The sequence below is a fragment of the Felis catus genome, chromosome C1, assembly GCF_018350175.1.
Source record: "Felis catus isolate Fca126 chromosome C1, F.catus_Fca126_mat1.0, whole genome shotgun sequence".
Lineage (NCBI taxonomy): Eukaryota > Metazoa > Chordata > Mammalia > Carnivora > Felidae > Felis > Felis catus.
Genome location: NC_058375.1, coordinates 99077073 through 99093069, shown reverse-complemented (window position 1 = coordinate 99093069; position 15997 = coordinate 99077073). Strand labels below are relative to the sequence as shown.

General features: G+C 45.1%; 1 protein-coding gene across 3 annotated transcripts in view; it reads right to left on the bottom strand.

The window, feature by feature from the left end:
* SLC22A15 (solute carrier family 22 member 15) overlaps positions 1 to 15997 on the bottom strand; it is an 82943-nt gene that overhangs the window by 27359 nt on the left and 39587 nt on the right. For all 3 annotated transcript variants that reach the window (XM_023259027.2, XM_023259028.2, XR_002744682.2), the window contains exons 3-6: positions 13833 to 13965; positions 13011 to 13175; positions 9515 to 9644; positions 4422 to 4637 (exon numbers count right to left, since the gene is read on the bottom strand). In XM_023259027.2, coding sequence (XP_023114795.1) covers positions 4422 to 4637; positions 9515 to 9644; positions 13011 to 13175; positions 13833 to 13965 — 644 coding nt within the window. The remainder of the gene's footprint in view (positions 1 to 4421; positions 4638 to 9514; positions 9645 to 13010; positions 13176 to 13832; positions 13966 to 15997) is intronic.

Below are 15997 nucleotides of genomic sequence, written 5' to 3'. Positions count from 1 at the left end.
ATTTTCTAAGTGTTTGCACTCGGCAGAACCTCAAATTAGTTGCTCCTGTGCTGGGTTGTCAGGTTTGGCTTTTAATGGTTCCCTTAATCTCCACGCCTCCAAGCTTGGGTCCCCCGGTGAACACTTATTATGCATCTGCGAAATTCCAGCACTGTGCTGGGTCTGTGGGGAAGGTGGCAGTGGGTGTGACCTGATCACACAGGTGGCAGCCAGGGAGAATCACGATATGGAAACATATATTCACACCTTCTTGTTCTCAATCTGCTGTTCTTTACAGCTGTGTACCTAAGATCACTTTCATATAAAATTATTCTCCTTGGGGAGGCTGGGTGGCTCAGTCGGTTTAGCAGCGGACTTCAGCTCAGGTCATGATCTCATGGTTCGTGAGTTCGAGCCCCACATCAGGGTCTCTGCTGTCAGCGCAGCTCCTGCTTGGATCCTCTGTCTCCCGCTCTCTCTGCCCCTCCCCTCTCTCTCTGCCCATCCCCAGTTGGTGTGCTCTCTCTCAAAAATAAAGATTTAAAAAAATAATAATAATAAAATAAAACAATTCTCCTTAATCCCCATATGAAAATGTAGGTCTCCGCACAGCCTTCAAGGCAAATACGTACCAACCACAGCACAGCAGTCCTTTTAGGCCAGTAAATATGATGCTCACACCCAATACTGGACCAAATAACATCGATGGCACCCTAGCAGAGGCTGCAGGCATACCGAGGAGATATTGTGGGTTACGTTCCAGAACACTGTAATAGCCATAAAGCGATGATCGCAGTAAAGCAAGTCAAATAAACTTTTTTGTTTCCCAATGCGTATAAAAGTTATGTTGACACTATACTGTAGTCCACTACGTGTGCAAAAGCATTATGCCTTAAAAAGCAATGCACCTACCTAATTAAAAATATTTTGTTGCTAAAAAATGCTAACCATCATCTGAGCTTTTAGCAGATCATCATGTTTCTGCCGGCGGAGGGTCCTGCCTCGATGTGGATGGCTGCTGACTGATCGAGGTGGTGGCCGCCGAAGGTTGGGTGGCTGTGGCTGTCATTCTTAAGACAGCAGTGAAGTCTGCCACCTTGATTGACTCTTTCTTTCACAAACAATTTCTCTACAGCATGTGATGCAATTTGACAGCATTTTGCCCACGGTAGAACTTCTGTCAAAACTGGAGTCTAACTTCTCAAACCCTGCTGCTGCTTTATCAACTAAGTTTCTGGAGCATTCTAAATCTTTTGTCGTCATTTTGACAGTCCGCACAGCATCTTCACCAGGAGCAGATTCCATCTCAGGAAACCACTGTCTTTGCTCATCCATCAGAAGCAGCTCCTCATCCGTTCAAGTTCGACCATGAGGTTGCAGCCATTCAGTCCCATCTTCAGGCTCCGCTTCTAATTCTAGTTCACTTGCTGTTTCCACCACATCCACAGCTACTTCCTCCACCGAAATCTGGAACCCCTCAGAATCATCCATGAGGACTGGATCCAACTTATTCCAAATTCCTGTTAATGTTGATATCGTGACCTCTTCCCATGAATCACAAACGTTCACAATGGCATCTAGGAATAGTGAATCCTTTCCAGGAGGTTTTCCATTTACTTTGCCCAGATCCATCAGAGGCATCACTATCGACGGCACCAATATCCTTACGAAATGTATGTCTTAAATAAGATCGAAATTACTGAAAGTTGAAATTACTCCTGAATCCATGGGCTGGAGAAGGTTGTATTAGCAGGCATGAAACCAACATTAATCTCATTGCACATCTCCATCTGAGCTCTTGGGTGACCAGGTGTGTTATCAATTAGCAGTAATATTTGGAAAAGAATCTTTTTTAAAATCATTTTTAAGGTTTACATATTTATATTGAAAGAGAGAAAGAGAAAGAGAGAGCGAGCATGTGTGTGACAGTGGGGGAGGGGCAGACAGAGGGGGAGAGAGAATCTCAAGCAGGCTCCATGCTGTCAGCCAAGAGCCCCACATGGGGCTCGATCTCACAAACCATGAGTTCATGACCCAAGCCAAAATCAAGAGCTCAACTCCCAACCAACTGGGCCACCCAGGCACCCCAGAATCTTTTTTTCTGAGCAGTAGGTCTCAATGGCGGGCTTAAAAATTTAGTAAACCGTACTGCAAACAGATGTGCTGTCATCCATGCTTGGTTATTACATTTACAGAGCACAGGCAGAATAGATTTAGCATAATTCTTTTTTTTTTTAGTTTATTTATTTATTTTGAGAGCAAGAGAGAGAGAGTGTGTGAGCAGAGGAGGGGCAGAGAGAGAGAATTCTAAGCAGGCTCCACCCTGTCAGTGAGGAGCCCGATGCGGGGCTCGAACTCACAAACCGCAAGTTCGTGGCCTGAGCTGAAATCAAGAGTCAGACACTTAACCGACGGAGCCACCCAGGCACCCCCAGATTTAGCATAGTTCTTCAGGGCCCTAGAATTTTCAGAATGGTCCTGAGCACTGGCTTCCACTTAAAGTCACCAACTGCATTAGCCTCTAGCAAGAGTCAGCCTGCCCTTTGAAGCCAGGCATTGACTTCTCCTCTCTAGCCATAAAAGTCCTACATGGCATCTTCTTCCAAACGAAGCCTGTTTCATCTACGTGGAAATCTAGTGTGTAGTGTAGCCACCTTCATGAATGGTCTTAGCTGGATCTTCTGGAGAACTTGCTGGAGCTTCTACACCAGCACCTGCTGGCTGCTTCACTGTGCACTTTTATACTGTGGAGATGGCTTCTTTCCTTAAACCTCATGATCTAACCTCTGCTAGCTTCAGACTTTCCTTCTGCAGCTTCCTCACCTCCCAGCCTTCATAGAATGGGAGAGAGGGTGTTGCTCTGTACCAGGCTTTGGCTTAAGGGAACGTTGTGGCTGCTCTGATCGTCTCTCCAGACCACTCAAACTTTCTCCGTATCAGCAATCAGGCTGTTTTGCTTTATCATTCATGTGTTCACTGGAGTGGCTCTTCTCACTTCCTTCCAGAACTTTTCCTTCGTTCACAGTGTGGCTAACTGGTCGGCACGAGAAGCCTAGCTTTTGGCCTACCTTGGCTTTCAACCTGCCTTCCTCAAAGCTGCGTCATTTCTAGCTTTTGACTTAAAGTGAGAGGTGTGTGATTCTTCTTTTCATTTGGACACCTGGAGACCACTGTAGGGTTATTAACTGGCCTAATCCCAGTATTGTCATGTTTCCAGGAGGAGAGGGGTCCCAAAGAAGAGAGATGGGGGAACGGCCGTCGGCGGAGTCGTTGGAACACACACAACATTTATTACGTTTACTCTCTTCTATGGGTATGGTTCGTGGTGCCCCAAAACATCACAGTAGTAACACTGAAGAGCACTGATCACAGATCACCATGGCAAATGTAACAATAATGACAAAGTTCGACACAGAGCCGTGAAGCGAACAAATACTGTTGGAAAACAGTACCAACAGAGTCACTTGCCGCAGCACAGGCACACGCCTTCCACCGTAAAAAACGCGGCATCTGAGAAGCATAGTAAAACGTGGTACGTCTATACGGTATGCAAGTACTGCCATCCACTTGACCCCTTCCCACGTCATTCTGCAAATGGGACCATCTTCAGTCGTTCGATGCAATTTACATGGATGCCGAGAGCATTCTGAGAGGCAGGTAGGAATGAGCTATTCAAGTGGCTTCAGGTCCGTCATTCCACACTCCCAGGATCCCATCAGGGCAAGGAACAACACCGCCTACCCCCGTGAGTGAGTGAGTGAGTGAGTGAGCGAGCGGGAACGCCACAGAACGTGCTATCTGACCACTCGATGCCAAACCAAAGTTGGTATTTTAAACTCCTATTTAGAAACTCTTCTGTTTCTAATATGCTTTCTTACTTTCCTTTTTTTTTTTAGAGGTGGGAGAGGGCGGTTCTTAAATATTTACATTAAATAGCTCAGAAGCACAGATGTGCTTCTGCTGTCTGTTTATTCAAGTTCAATGGACCTGCTGTCAGGCCCCATGGGTTCCTCCTAGACAGGGAGGGTGCTGCAAAAGCAGAGATGAGCACGATGCAGGCATCAAGACACAAAACTTGTTTTCATGAAAACGTCAGGCTATGGGGCGCCTGCGTGGCTCAGTCGGTTAAGTGGCCGACTTCGGCTCAGGTCATGATCTCACGGTCTGTGAGTTCGAGCCCCGCGTTGGGCTCTGTGCTGACAGCTCAGAGCCTGGAGCCTGTTTCGGATTCTGTGTCTCCCTCTCTCTGACCCTCCCCCATTCATGCTCTGTCTTTCTCTGTCTCAAAAATAAATAAACGTTAAAAAAAAATTAAAAAAAAAAAGAAAACGTCAGGCTGACAAATCAGGTTACGTTTTCTGTCGCCCTGTAGAAAGATGTCATCAACAGACCTCTAGCACCCTGAGTTGAAGATCAAGACAACACCCCCTAGATATAATTACCAGATGAACATCAGGGTCAGCGTGTGCCCCAAGAGGATCCGGTAACGGAAGAGATCCAGGAAACTTCCGGTCTCCCTGTAGCTCCTGCTGGCCGGATGTGTTAGTGAGAACGTACACTTGAGCTTGTGGTTCCTCTTGGCAATGAGGTACAGAGCCGCTTCAGCCTCACTCAGCCGACCCTGGGAGTATAACCAACGAGGTGATTCAGGAATGAATCTGAAAGAGACGTCATTAAAGGCTGTATATTCATATAGGTACACGGGCACAGGAAGGAGCATGTAGATTTCCTCACCACAACCGGATTCCACGTGAGGTTTAAAACCAACTCTCCGAATGACATGGGGGGGGGGGGTCCCCTTCAACAGCGTGCCAGTGTTAAACAGTGGTCTGCTTTACGAAGGGAAACCAAGAACACACTTCCAAAACAGCAGCAAAAAAAAAAAAAAAAAAAAAGTAAGCAGTATGCATTTCCTTTTGAATAAATTTTAATAGATAAATGACAAGTTAAGCCTAGAAAACTGAAAAATTCAAATTTTTCATAAAGCACAGGTCGGAGAGAGGGCTCTAAATCATAGCCATGTGTTAGAACAGTACCACAGAGTGAACAGGTGTTTAAGTTCTGACAAAGCTTCATAAGATAAAAATATTTATCGTCTTACCAGAACAAAATAAATTTTTAAAAAGTGTTTTTAACATAGTGATATGTTATTAAGAAGGCAGAGATTATTTTAAGATTAATGAAATCTTAATGAAAATTAAACAGGGTTTATCCCATCTCAGCTACTTTTGAGCATTTCCACCTTCAAAATACTCGAATTAGCTGATACACTTGCTTTAATATGTCCTCAGGATATTTCCTGCCCCCCCCCCCCCCCCCCCCCGCCCAAGATCTTAAAGAATAAGAGTCATCTCCCGGTTAACTTTCAGTTACATAACAACAATTCTTTTCTACTAAATACTGAATACTGAATGTCAGTGATGTCACCACTGGTATTTTCCAATAGTTCCAAGACTTAACTATGATGTGTCTCCTCTCACAGCCGTGTGCACACTTCTAGAGGACCGAGGACTTGTGAAAGGCCAAACTGTGATAGGAACACAGACACGCATTTAATAAATACAGCAGCCAGTGCCTTTTGACCTAATGTGACATTATTTGCCTAAAATGAAACTTCTCTAAGGAAACTTGGCTATTCAAGGTGCCTTTTGGAATTCTTCATGCCCTTCTGTAAGGGCAGTGAAGTGGCAACAAAACCCACAGAATTTGGAACTTCATGGACAGCCAGTCGGTCGATAACCATTTGTTGAGCACTTTCGATTTTGTATTGAGCTGTGTAGTAGGTGCTCAGAGGAAACAGAAAGGCACGAATTCTCCCAGAGCTTTGCTGCTGGACAGAGAATATCCATGCAGATCTGATTGTCAACAAAAGCAGGAACGTAGGCCATCCTTTATTTCCTTCTTTATTGCCCTCTGGTTATTATTACTAATACACAAGGTGGATGATCGAGTAAAATATCGTTCTCTTGGAAGTTAGGTCTGCCGATCATCAAGTGGACCGACTGGCCCTATCCACAAGGCCGCTTACAAGGTACCACATAAACACCAGCTGAGTCTATGGGGCGCCTGGGTGGCACAGTCGGTTAAGCGTCCGACTTCAGCCAGGTCACGATCTCGCGGTCCGTGAGTTCGAGCCCCGCGTCAGGCTCTGGGCTGATGGCTCAGAGCCTGGAGCCTGTTTCCGATTCTGTGTCTCCCTCTCTCTCTGCCCCTCCCCCGTTCATGCTCTGTCTCTCTCTGTCCCAAAAATAAATAAACGTTGAAAAAAAAAATTAAAAAACAACAACAACAAAAAAACACCAGCTGAGTCTAAATGCAAAGAAAAAAGAGCATAAATGAAGCCTAATGTGATGAATGTAGACAGTACACCTGGGAGAGATAAGTGAGCCACCAGAAGTCTATCATAATAAAAATCAAAAATGAGGAGAACTGGGAGGTAAGAAAAAAAAAAAAAAAAGACAAGGAAATAGCCAAAATACTAACAGTCATTATCTTTGGGTAATTTAGGTCATGTTTCCCTTCTCCTTAAATTCCATTGTTTCCAGAATTGTTGATAAGCGTTAATTATCGTTAAAATGTTTATAAATCGGGGCGCCTGAGTGGCTCAGTCGGTTAACCGTCTGACTCTGGCTCAGGTCATGATCTCACGGTCCGTGGGTTCAAGCCCCATGTTGGGCTCTGTGCTGACAGCCGGGAGCCTGCTTCAGATTCTGTGTCTCCCTCTCTCTCTGCCCCTCCCCTGCTCATGCTCTGTTTCTGTCTCTCTCTTTCAAGAAATAGATACATAAATAAGAATATATAATAATAATTATAATAAATAAATAAAATATTTATAATAAATAAATAAAATAATTATAATAAATAAATAAGAAATAAACATTAAAAATTTAAAAAATGTTTATAAATCATGGTTAAAGATGAGACATGAGAGATATTGAGGCTTTGGAAATTTGAGTTAATCAAGTATTTCTACTTGGGAAAGCATGTATCTCGGGCACAAACTGAGGACCAGACATGTTCCCACATTTGGGGAAGCCAATGAGCTTTCTTATACAAAGGCTCACCTATCTGCTAATGGACGGACTTGGGAATGTAAATTCTGACACATGCAGATTTTCCATATCAAACAGCAAGAGGTGTTTTGAAAGAAAAAGCAGTCTTTGAACACACTGCCCTCTTAGTAGTGCTGGAGACAACTTCAGAAGCCACGGTGCTAATTTGGGTGCTAATTTAACAATGTTGCCTCTGCTCGAAACATGTCCTATGAATCTCTTAGAAGATGGAAAATCTTTGTAAATTATGGGAGTGTGATTTTTTTAAGTAAAGCTGCTCAAATCCAAGTACTGTGAAAACGAGGAATTTTTTAAACTAAGCGATAATGTTTCTAGGAAAAAACACAAGGTATGGCCCTAAAATAATGTGACATTTTCGTATGTGGCTGACAGCTAATTCTGAAGGCTGATTCCAGATGTTTTTGTGCCAACACCTGCCCAGCGGATACGAGGGATCTTCTGTGGGGAAGGCCCTGGGCTTTGCTGCTGGGGGACATGTAGCCAAGCCGAGAGCCTGCAACCGTCAGGGAGCTCCTGGTACAGAGAGACGGGCTCCACACCAGCACGAGGTGGAAATAAGAACCCCACTCGAAGGGCATGGGTTTAGTGCTGCAGAATTCAGAAGCAAATGACTTGCAGCTAGAGGTGTGATCAGAAGTTTGGAGGGGGTGGCAATTTGAGCACTCCAGAAGGCTACGAGTTAAACAGGAAGAAATGGAGAGAAGGGTGTTGAAGGGGCAGGTGCAGCAGTGAGTAGGAGGTAGGGAAGCAGGCCAGCGCCAGGTAAGTGCTGGAAACTCCATGCAGCCGGCTGTGTCTGGAACACAGGGTATGGGAAACAGGGTGGGAGAAAATCAGGGCAGATCAGCTGGAGGCCGACTGTGGGAAGGCTCGCATTCCAGGCCTATTTCAGTTTTACATGCTCTTTTCTCTCCGTTTCCTATTTTTTCCTGACCTGAATTCATTTCCCAGTGAGTAGATGTCCCCACCTAGCGCTGGGCCATAAACACTCTTCCGACTGAGCCAGCCAGACGTCCCACTGTTATATTCATTTTTGTGCTTAATTCTCTTATTTCAAAGGGAATACAGAAACAGATTGCAGCTCAACCCTCACCAAATCTCAATTAGTAGAACTTGAAGAAAGAACTACTACGTTAAAGATGTATCTGAAGGATGGGGCACCTGGGTGGCGCAGTCGGTTAAGCGTCCGACTTCAGCCAGGTCACGATCTCGCGGTCCGTGAGTTCGAGCCCCGCGTCAGGCTCTGGGCTGATGGCTCGGAGCCTGGAGCCTGTTTCCGATTCTGTGTCTCCCTTTCTCTCTGCCCCTCCCCCGTTCATGCTCTGTCTCTCTCTGTCCCAAAAATAAATAAAAACGTTGAAGAAAATGAAAAAAAAAATTAAAAAAAAAAAGATGTATCTGAAGGAAAATTCTACTACAGTTATCCCTCATTTTACGGCATAGAAGCTGGGACCGCCGGCTGAAAGTTTCATTTATTCCAAAGATTTTAATGGTTCAAATCAGAGGTCTGAAACCTCAGGAGACAGCCTTTCACAAGCACATTGAAACTTCTAGTGAAGTAAAATTAAAAACTCGAACTTCTTAAGCACATCATTAAACTGATGAAATAAGAGATGAACCAAGTATTACTTTGCGACTAAAGATCCGAATGCAGTACGGTATTTACAGGCAAAACTGGGTTCCTTAGCCCCAGCAAGATGGTCAGCATTTAATGTTAATTTTACGGAGAACTCTGTAAATGTCTCTGAAATACCTGTTTTATTGTTACCGGACTCTATTTGGGGAAAAATGTTAATAAATAACATTCCTGTATTCTATATTATGTGATATATATTCTATAATAAACAATATTAATAAAGTGTTTGCTGTGGGGAAAAAGCACGGATAAGATAGCTCTACGTTGGTGGCTCACCTCCCGCATTTAGAGCGCCACAGTGGGCATCTGGGCAAGTTGTTTGGAGCGCCCTGCCCTGACCAGGCATTGAGCCCATCCACCCTACGGGTTTCTGCCATATGTGAGAATCTTCCCACGCCCACATTTAGAGGCCCTGAGATAATAGTTACGCGCAGGATAAAGAGGTGCCACTACGCATTGGATACGGATGGAGTGTCCTGTGGTATCGTACCTGGGCCATACACCTAGCACGTGATCTGATCCAGCCTGAAGATCTTTACGCTTGAGGCATTAGGTTAAAAAAGAAATGGGTACCCTGGGTCAACAACTCGAAGGTTCAAATATGGTCTACGGAGAGGTTACTTCAAATAAGGGATACCTGCATTCTGAATTAATTAAGCATCTCTCCTCCCAGCATCTGCCAAGCTTTGGAGCGCTTGTGGAATTTAGCTCTTCACCAAAGTCAGTTCAGGTAAACTCCTGAAAGGGAATAACGCCACTCATTGACCCGCATCCTCTTAAGACATTCCTTCTGTGTATTAAACCTCTTAGAAGAAAAACTACTTACAAAGATAGGAGGAAGACCACTGTTCCCTGCAGGTTAACCAGAACGGCGAGGGTCCTCCAGGAGCGGATGAAGTATCCCAACAGGGCATACTGGGCAATGCCAACCGCGAAGAAGAGGCCACCGATCGATCCTAATTCAGGGAAGAGACGCCTGTTACTGGAGACGGCACCCTCCCCGTCACCCTCTCCAACCCAAGTCACAAGCCAATGCCTTCCTTGGGAGACATCAACAGGAAAGAAAATCCTACCCAAATATTGAGTATCAGATGATAAAAGTGGAAGAGAGGCCAGCAAGTTAGTGGGAAAGGAGGAAGGACAGGTGAAAAATATGAATGACATGTGGTCAAGATGACTTGTAAGGGTTTGTCCAAATGCCTTCTGCATTGAAGGCTGTGTTGACATCTGCCTGAGCATGTGCTGAAGTCTGGACGATGTTTTCCTGGATGGTGGTAAGGTTTTTAGGTCATGAGATGATTGCAGCAGTGGGACTTCATCTTATCACAGGGCTGTGCCTCAAATCCTTATTTTAAATCACAGGCTACTCCTCAGCTCTCCCAACTGCCCTTCCCTACTTCATTTATTATCACCAGATATATGACATTTTCTATTTGTTTCTTGTCTGTCTCCATGACACATGGATTTTCGCCAGCACCCTGATGGAAAAAAATCAACCATGGGATTGTTAAAAAAAAAAAAAAAAATCCTATGTTTTTTGAAATAAATGCTGAGACGGGAAGTAGGCCCACTAGCTTTGCTCAATATACTTGTGAATTTATACCTCGGACACACTTTTTATAATTACTACCATCACCATCGGTAGTGGTAATAGCTACTATTTATCGTGTATTAATAAGTGTATTACATACATTGTTCTACAAAGCAGGTGCCATTGTGGACCACGCACAAGGAGGAAGCAGCACAGAGAGGTTGGATGCCACTGTTAGGGCACGGAGCTGTGCACAGCATGCCTGAGACCATACCCCGATCTGCCTGACTACAGAGCCTGTGATGCTATACCAATCCTCTCTCTCCGCCCTTCTGGGGGGAAGCAGGCTTCTGGGGGCAATCCACAGCAATGGGACGATCTTGTTACAAGACTTCTCTACGACGATCCCATAAAAGAAATGTTTACTTGGATTCTTGCCCACAGGCTTTCATTTTCTAGCAATGATGACTTGTAGGCTCTGTGCCCTGGTGAGGAAAGGGGGGAAGAAGGGAGAGCCGAGACAGCACCTTCAGCGTGTTCCGAGCATGTGGTCAGATAAGTAAGGGAGTGGGGACGCCATGATTTCCCTGGAAACTTAAGATAATCAATAGCTATTACAGGTTCATTACAGTGTATCAGACAGCACCTGGCTTGCAAGAGTAAGACTTTCTGTCCTTGCTCAGAACAGCTCCGAGCACTTGGTATCCACGGACAACAAAGTAGGTGAAAGGAAGACAGCCCACAAAATGGGACTGTTTTAGAGGGGCTGAGTTCAGACCCCAGTTCTGCCACTTGCTGTTGTGCGACCTTGGGCAAATCACTAAACGTCTCTGAGCCTCACTTTCCTCATCGGTAAAACAGAAATAATACTACCTACCTCAAAGAGTAGTTGTTAGCTTCAGATGGAATAATGCATGCTATGCAGATGTTAGCTATACTATCCTGCTGTGACACAGGTATAGCCCTTGACATCTATTAACCCCCGCCCCCCAAACAAAGCCATCTGGAAGCCTCCTGTGGTGAGTATCTGCTACAAAATATTGTCTACCTAGCACTATGTCTAATTCCAAGAATATTCCTTCCCTCTTCTGGAGAGCAGACCTCTCTTTACTTCATCCCCGTGGTTCAAGTGGAGCTGACCATCCTGGTCCCCCTCACCGCAGTGACCCCTGCTGGGCCAGTCGAGCTCTTACCCAGGATTATTTTTTAAGTAGGCTCTACACCCGACGTGGGGCTTGAACTCACAACCTCAAGACCTGGAGTCGCATGCTTCACTGACTGAACCAGCCAGGCACCCCTTACCCAGGATTTTAAATACTGTACTTGGTGGTGAAACCTGAGAGCTATAGGGTCCCATCCGTGACTGTGCAGCAGAAGCTTCTCAGGGAGGATGGGGGGCAGAGACGAGGAGCATCTGACTTCCTGGTTCCGGGCATCTCTGAGGCCTGGCTTGGGTGTATTATCCAAATAATTTCCCTTTATATGCAGATGTTCAGCAGAGTTGAGTCTCCATTACTTACGATCGGTAAGAGTTGGTATCAATTGGGTATGATGGACAAGAGGAAATGATTCCAAGGGGTCTAGTTTAATGGCCTTAAAGACTGTGATGACCATGCACAGAGGTGCTGGAAGATGGAAAATGCAGGTGAAAGAAAGCAGTATTTTTACTTGAGGGTCCAACTGACATTCATATCTAATGTCCAGCAAGAAGCTGCCACGTGTATGCCTGGAAATGACAATGGAGATAAGGTGTGGAGATGTAGGTGTGGTAAGGCTCTAGGTATTTGGTTAAAAAAATTAATGAAAAAAAATGAACACTTCCAATCACCATTTTTGCATCTTGTAATTCTGGAGTACCATACTGGTGGTTTTATAACTGTTTGTGGGCCGTTAAATATTTATCCCAGTTTTCAGATGTCTTTTCTGTTTAAGTAATTTTCAAGCCTGCTATTTTTGCTCCGTTTGAACTAGTAAAAGCCAAATTGTGGCAGGTGAGACTTCATTTTTTTGTAAAGGGTGCCAGCGAACCACCCAGTTTTCAAGCAAAGCCACGAGGTCCCCCCGATTCCTTTCTCTCCCCACTCCGATCCTTCAGCAAGTCATTGTCCCACCGAAATCCAGCTCAAATGGACCTCCTCGCTGCTCCTCTCCCCGCACCTGTCTATGCCTGCATCACGTTTCGCGGGCCAACCACAACCACCTCCCGAATGACCCCTCAATTCCTCCTCTTGTCCCTCAACAGTCCATTCTCCACACCTCTGCCAGGGGCGTCTTCCTGTATCCTATGTGATCCTACCGCTCCACTATTTCATTCGCCCGCTGACTTCTCACTGCACTTTGAATACAAACAAATTTCTCATTTGGCCTAGCGCGGGGCCTATGTCATCTGGTCCCTCCAGCGTGTCTCTCCCCGGCCCACGGAATCAGTATTTAATAAAATACAGTAAGAAGGTGCCGGGAGAGGCGTGTCTAGGATCTATGTCTGCGCCATTTTTCAGTTTAAGGTGAAAGCAGTTAACGCCCTCCTGAGGAAACAGACCCTCTCAGAACAATCTGGAGACAATCTGTGAGGATGGGAGGCAAGCTCCGGCCCCAGGGGAGACTTTCTACAGAGCAATATGAATACAATGACTCATTCAAGGTCATACAGAACAAACTCTGGAACACAAATCTAATGGTTAGATAGTCCCAAGTCCAAGTGCATTTTTGGACTCTGGGGTTAAACTGGTGCCCAACAGGGTTTTCTGGGGCAGCTCACTATCTGCGTTATGTACACGGAGTGAAGCAGTACCTGCGAGCGCCCAGTAGGCGGTGCCCACACATTCGTTCAGCAGGACAAAAGCCACCAGCGACATTCCTCCGTTCATCACACCCACCAGGAAGCGAGTTATTGCAAAGAACTCATAGGAGGGGGAAAACCCATTTGCAATGGCAAATAAGATGTCAAGAGCAAAACCTAGAATAAGAGGAACAGCGGTCAACAATCCAGACACAAGACAGCATTTGAGCAAAGTAACAAATTATACTCATTACATTTGGAAAGATAAATCTTTGTAAGCTTAAATTTTCTGAGTCGTGCTCTTTTAAAACTGTAAAAGGAAACTGTAAAGAAAAACCGAAGTTTTTCTTTCTTCATTACAAGTGGATATCTGTCCATCATGCACCGTTGTTATTCACAATAACGTTGGAAATGGAAAAATCCCAGCTCAGACTCAGCTTGTCAAGAGAACTCCACTGAGTCTTACACAACACAGTTGAACTGAACCGACACACAAGATATAAGGAAATGGATCCAGTACTCTGGTTCCATCTCTGTTCTCCTTAGAACCATGGTATAAATTAGAATTCGGGAGGTGCCGAAAGCACCATCATCTCTGAAAAGCTTAACTGCAAATACATGGCCTTCCTCAGGTATGCTGCTGGTCCTTTTAACACGCTTTGCCAGAAGCAACTCTGGCTGCGGTGTGGTCCCCTGCCAGTGTAATAAAAATCAGTTCTGTATCCACATGGCAATTTCCTGAGAACCTTAAGGAAAGAGTCCCCTTGTTATTTCCCTGAGAACCTTCAGGAAATAAGTCCTCCTAGTCAGTTCATGAACAGTCTAACACGTTACCTGTGAGATAGACTTTTTTCCTCCCGAAGCGATCTGAAAGCTGACCAAAAGAGATAACTCCCACGAACACACCACTGAAGAAGAAAGAGCTTGCTGCGCTGACTTTGTAGGATCTGTTGGCAATTAAAAACCACTAGGGGAAGAAAAAACAAAAGGGACACTGAGATCACAGAAAAGACGGATGGACGGAGTTAGCTATTAAAAAAAAGAAAAAAAAAACACAATAGACGTACAACCAAAACTTGAACACTGGAAATTGTCTACTGCATGACTCATTACTAACCAGGATTTGGTAGGTCATCTACCTTGGATAATATCCAAGATTTTGTCATCAGAAATGCTAGAATTCATTATTATAATGTGCTGCCACAATACTGTATACACATCTTATCACAACACTGAATACGGTATGAGGGCTACTTTTATATATGCATTTGGTGACTACGTCCCTCTTCTTAAGCCCTTGTATTTTTTTTTAACTTTATTTATTTATTTTGAGAGACAGAACATGTGCATGTGGGAGGGGCAGAGAGAGAGGAAGAGAGAATCTTAAGCAGGTTCCGCACTGCCAGCATGGAGCCCAATGCGGGGCTCAAACTCAAGAACTGAGAGATCTTGACCTGAGCTGAAATCAGGAGTTGGATGCTTAACCTACTGAGCCACCCAGGTGCCCCCGTACAATAGAACATTATGCAACCTTAAAAGGGAAGGAGATTTTGACAAGCTACGACAGAGATGAACCTTAACCTTATGCTAAGTGAAATAAGCAAACAAACAAAAAAAAAAGACAAATATTGTAAGAACTTATTTATGACTGTAATATTGTGATTTATAGTAAGAAACATATATTTGGTCTTCGTCTCCTATTCCTAGCACACAGTTCCTAAAAACCCTTGTAATTTCCTACAGAAATATTTAGTAGTTTTGTTCCCAGTTCCTGAAATAATTTCAGAGCAATAAAGGAGAGGCTGTTGTTTTAACAGCCTCTTTCAACCACACCTGAGTTTAATAAGATCACTTTTGGAAAGCTCCTGGTTGGGGGCTCGTAGCCAGGGGAACCCTCCCCTATCTCCCACCCCGGCCTCCGGGAGGGGGTGAGGGACTGGAATTGTCGATGGCCGATAATTTAATCAGTTACGCCTACATAATGACACCTCCCCCAAAACCCAAAGGGACAGGGGTTCGAAAAGCTTCTCAGCTGGTGAACACGTGGAGGAGCTGGGAGAGTGGTGCCCTGGGAGGGCACGGGAGCCTGCGCCCCTTCCCACCACCTTGTCCCGGGCATCTCTTCCATCAGCCTGTTCCCGAGTTATATCCCTTGGAATAAACCAGTGATCTGGTAAGATGTCTTCCTGAGTTCTGTGAGCTGCTCTGGCCAATTAATCTCTCCCGAGGAGGACATTGCAGGGACCTCTGATTTCCGGTGGACCAGAAGCCCAGGAAACGAAGCAGACTCGCATCTGGCGTCTGAAGGTGGCGGCAGGGTGAGCCTTGTGGAATCAGTGGGAATCAGTGGAATCTGATGCTACCTCCAGGTGGACGGTGTCAGAGCTGAGTCGAGTTGTAGGACATCCAGCCAGTGAAGTGGAGCTGTGTGACGTGGGAACCTGCCTCACCTGCCCCCACAAACCCTACCTCACGCATCTGGTGGCCAGAAGGGTCCATGGTGAAGTAGTTGACAGTAAAGGAGGCACAGGGGGAAGGTTTTTCCTTCACCTGGAGTAGTCAAAGCCAGAGACGGAAAGTCAAATAAGGGTTGCCAGGGGCCGGGCGAATGGGGAGTTACTGTTTAATGGGAACAGGTTTTCAGTTTGGGATGATAGAAAAGTTCTCGAGATGGACGGTGGTGATGGTTGCATGACATGTGTATACTTAACACCACTGCACCCTCAAAACGGCTGAAGTGTTAACATTTTATGTTATTTTACCACAATAAAAAAAAAAAACCTTGAGTACTATTATCTTGTAGTCTAGGGAAACTTATGAACTTAAAGAGAAGGCAATCACCCCTGCTTAAAATGCTATTATATGAAACCCTGTCGGCTGCTGTGTAAGGTGATATTTGGTTATACAGGTAAAAGTGAACCTGCATCACAGAGACAGAGAAGCAGGAAATGCTTCTCTCTCCCCTTCGCCGCCCCCTCTCCTGGAGTCCCCGAAGACAG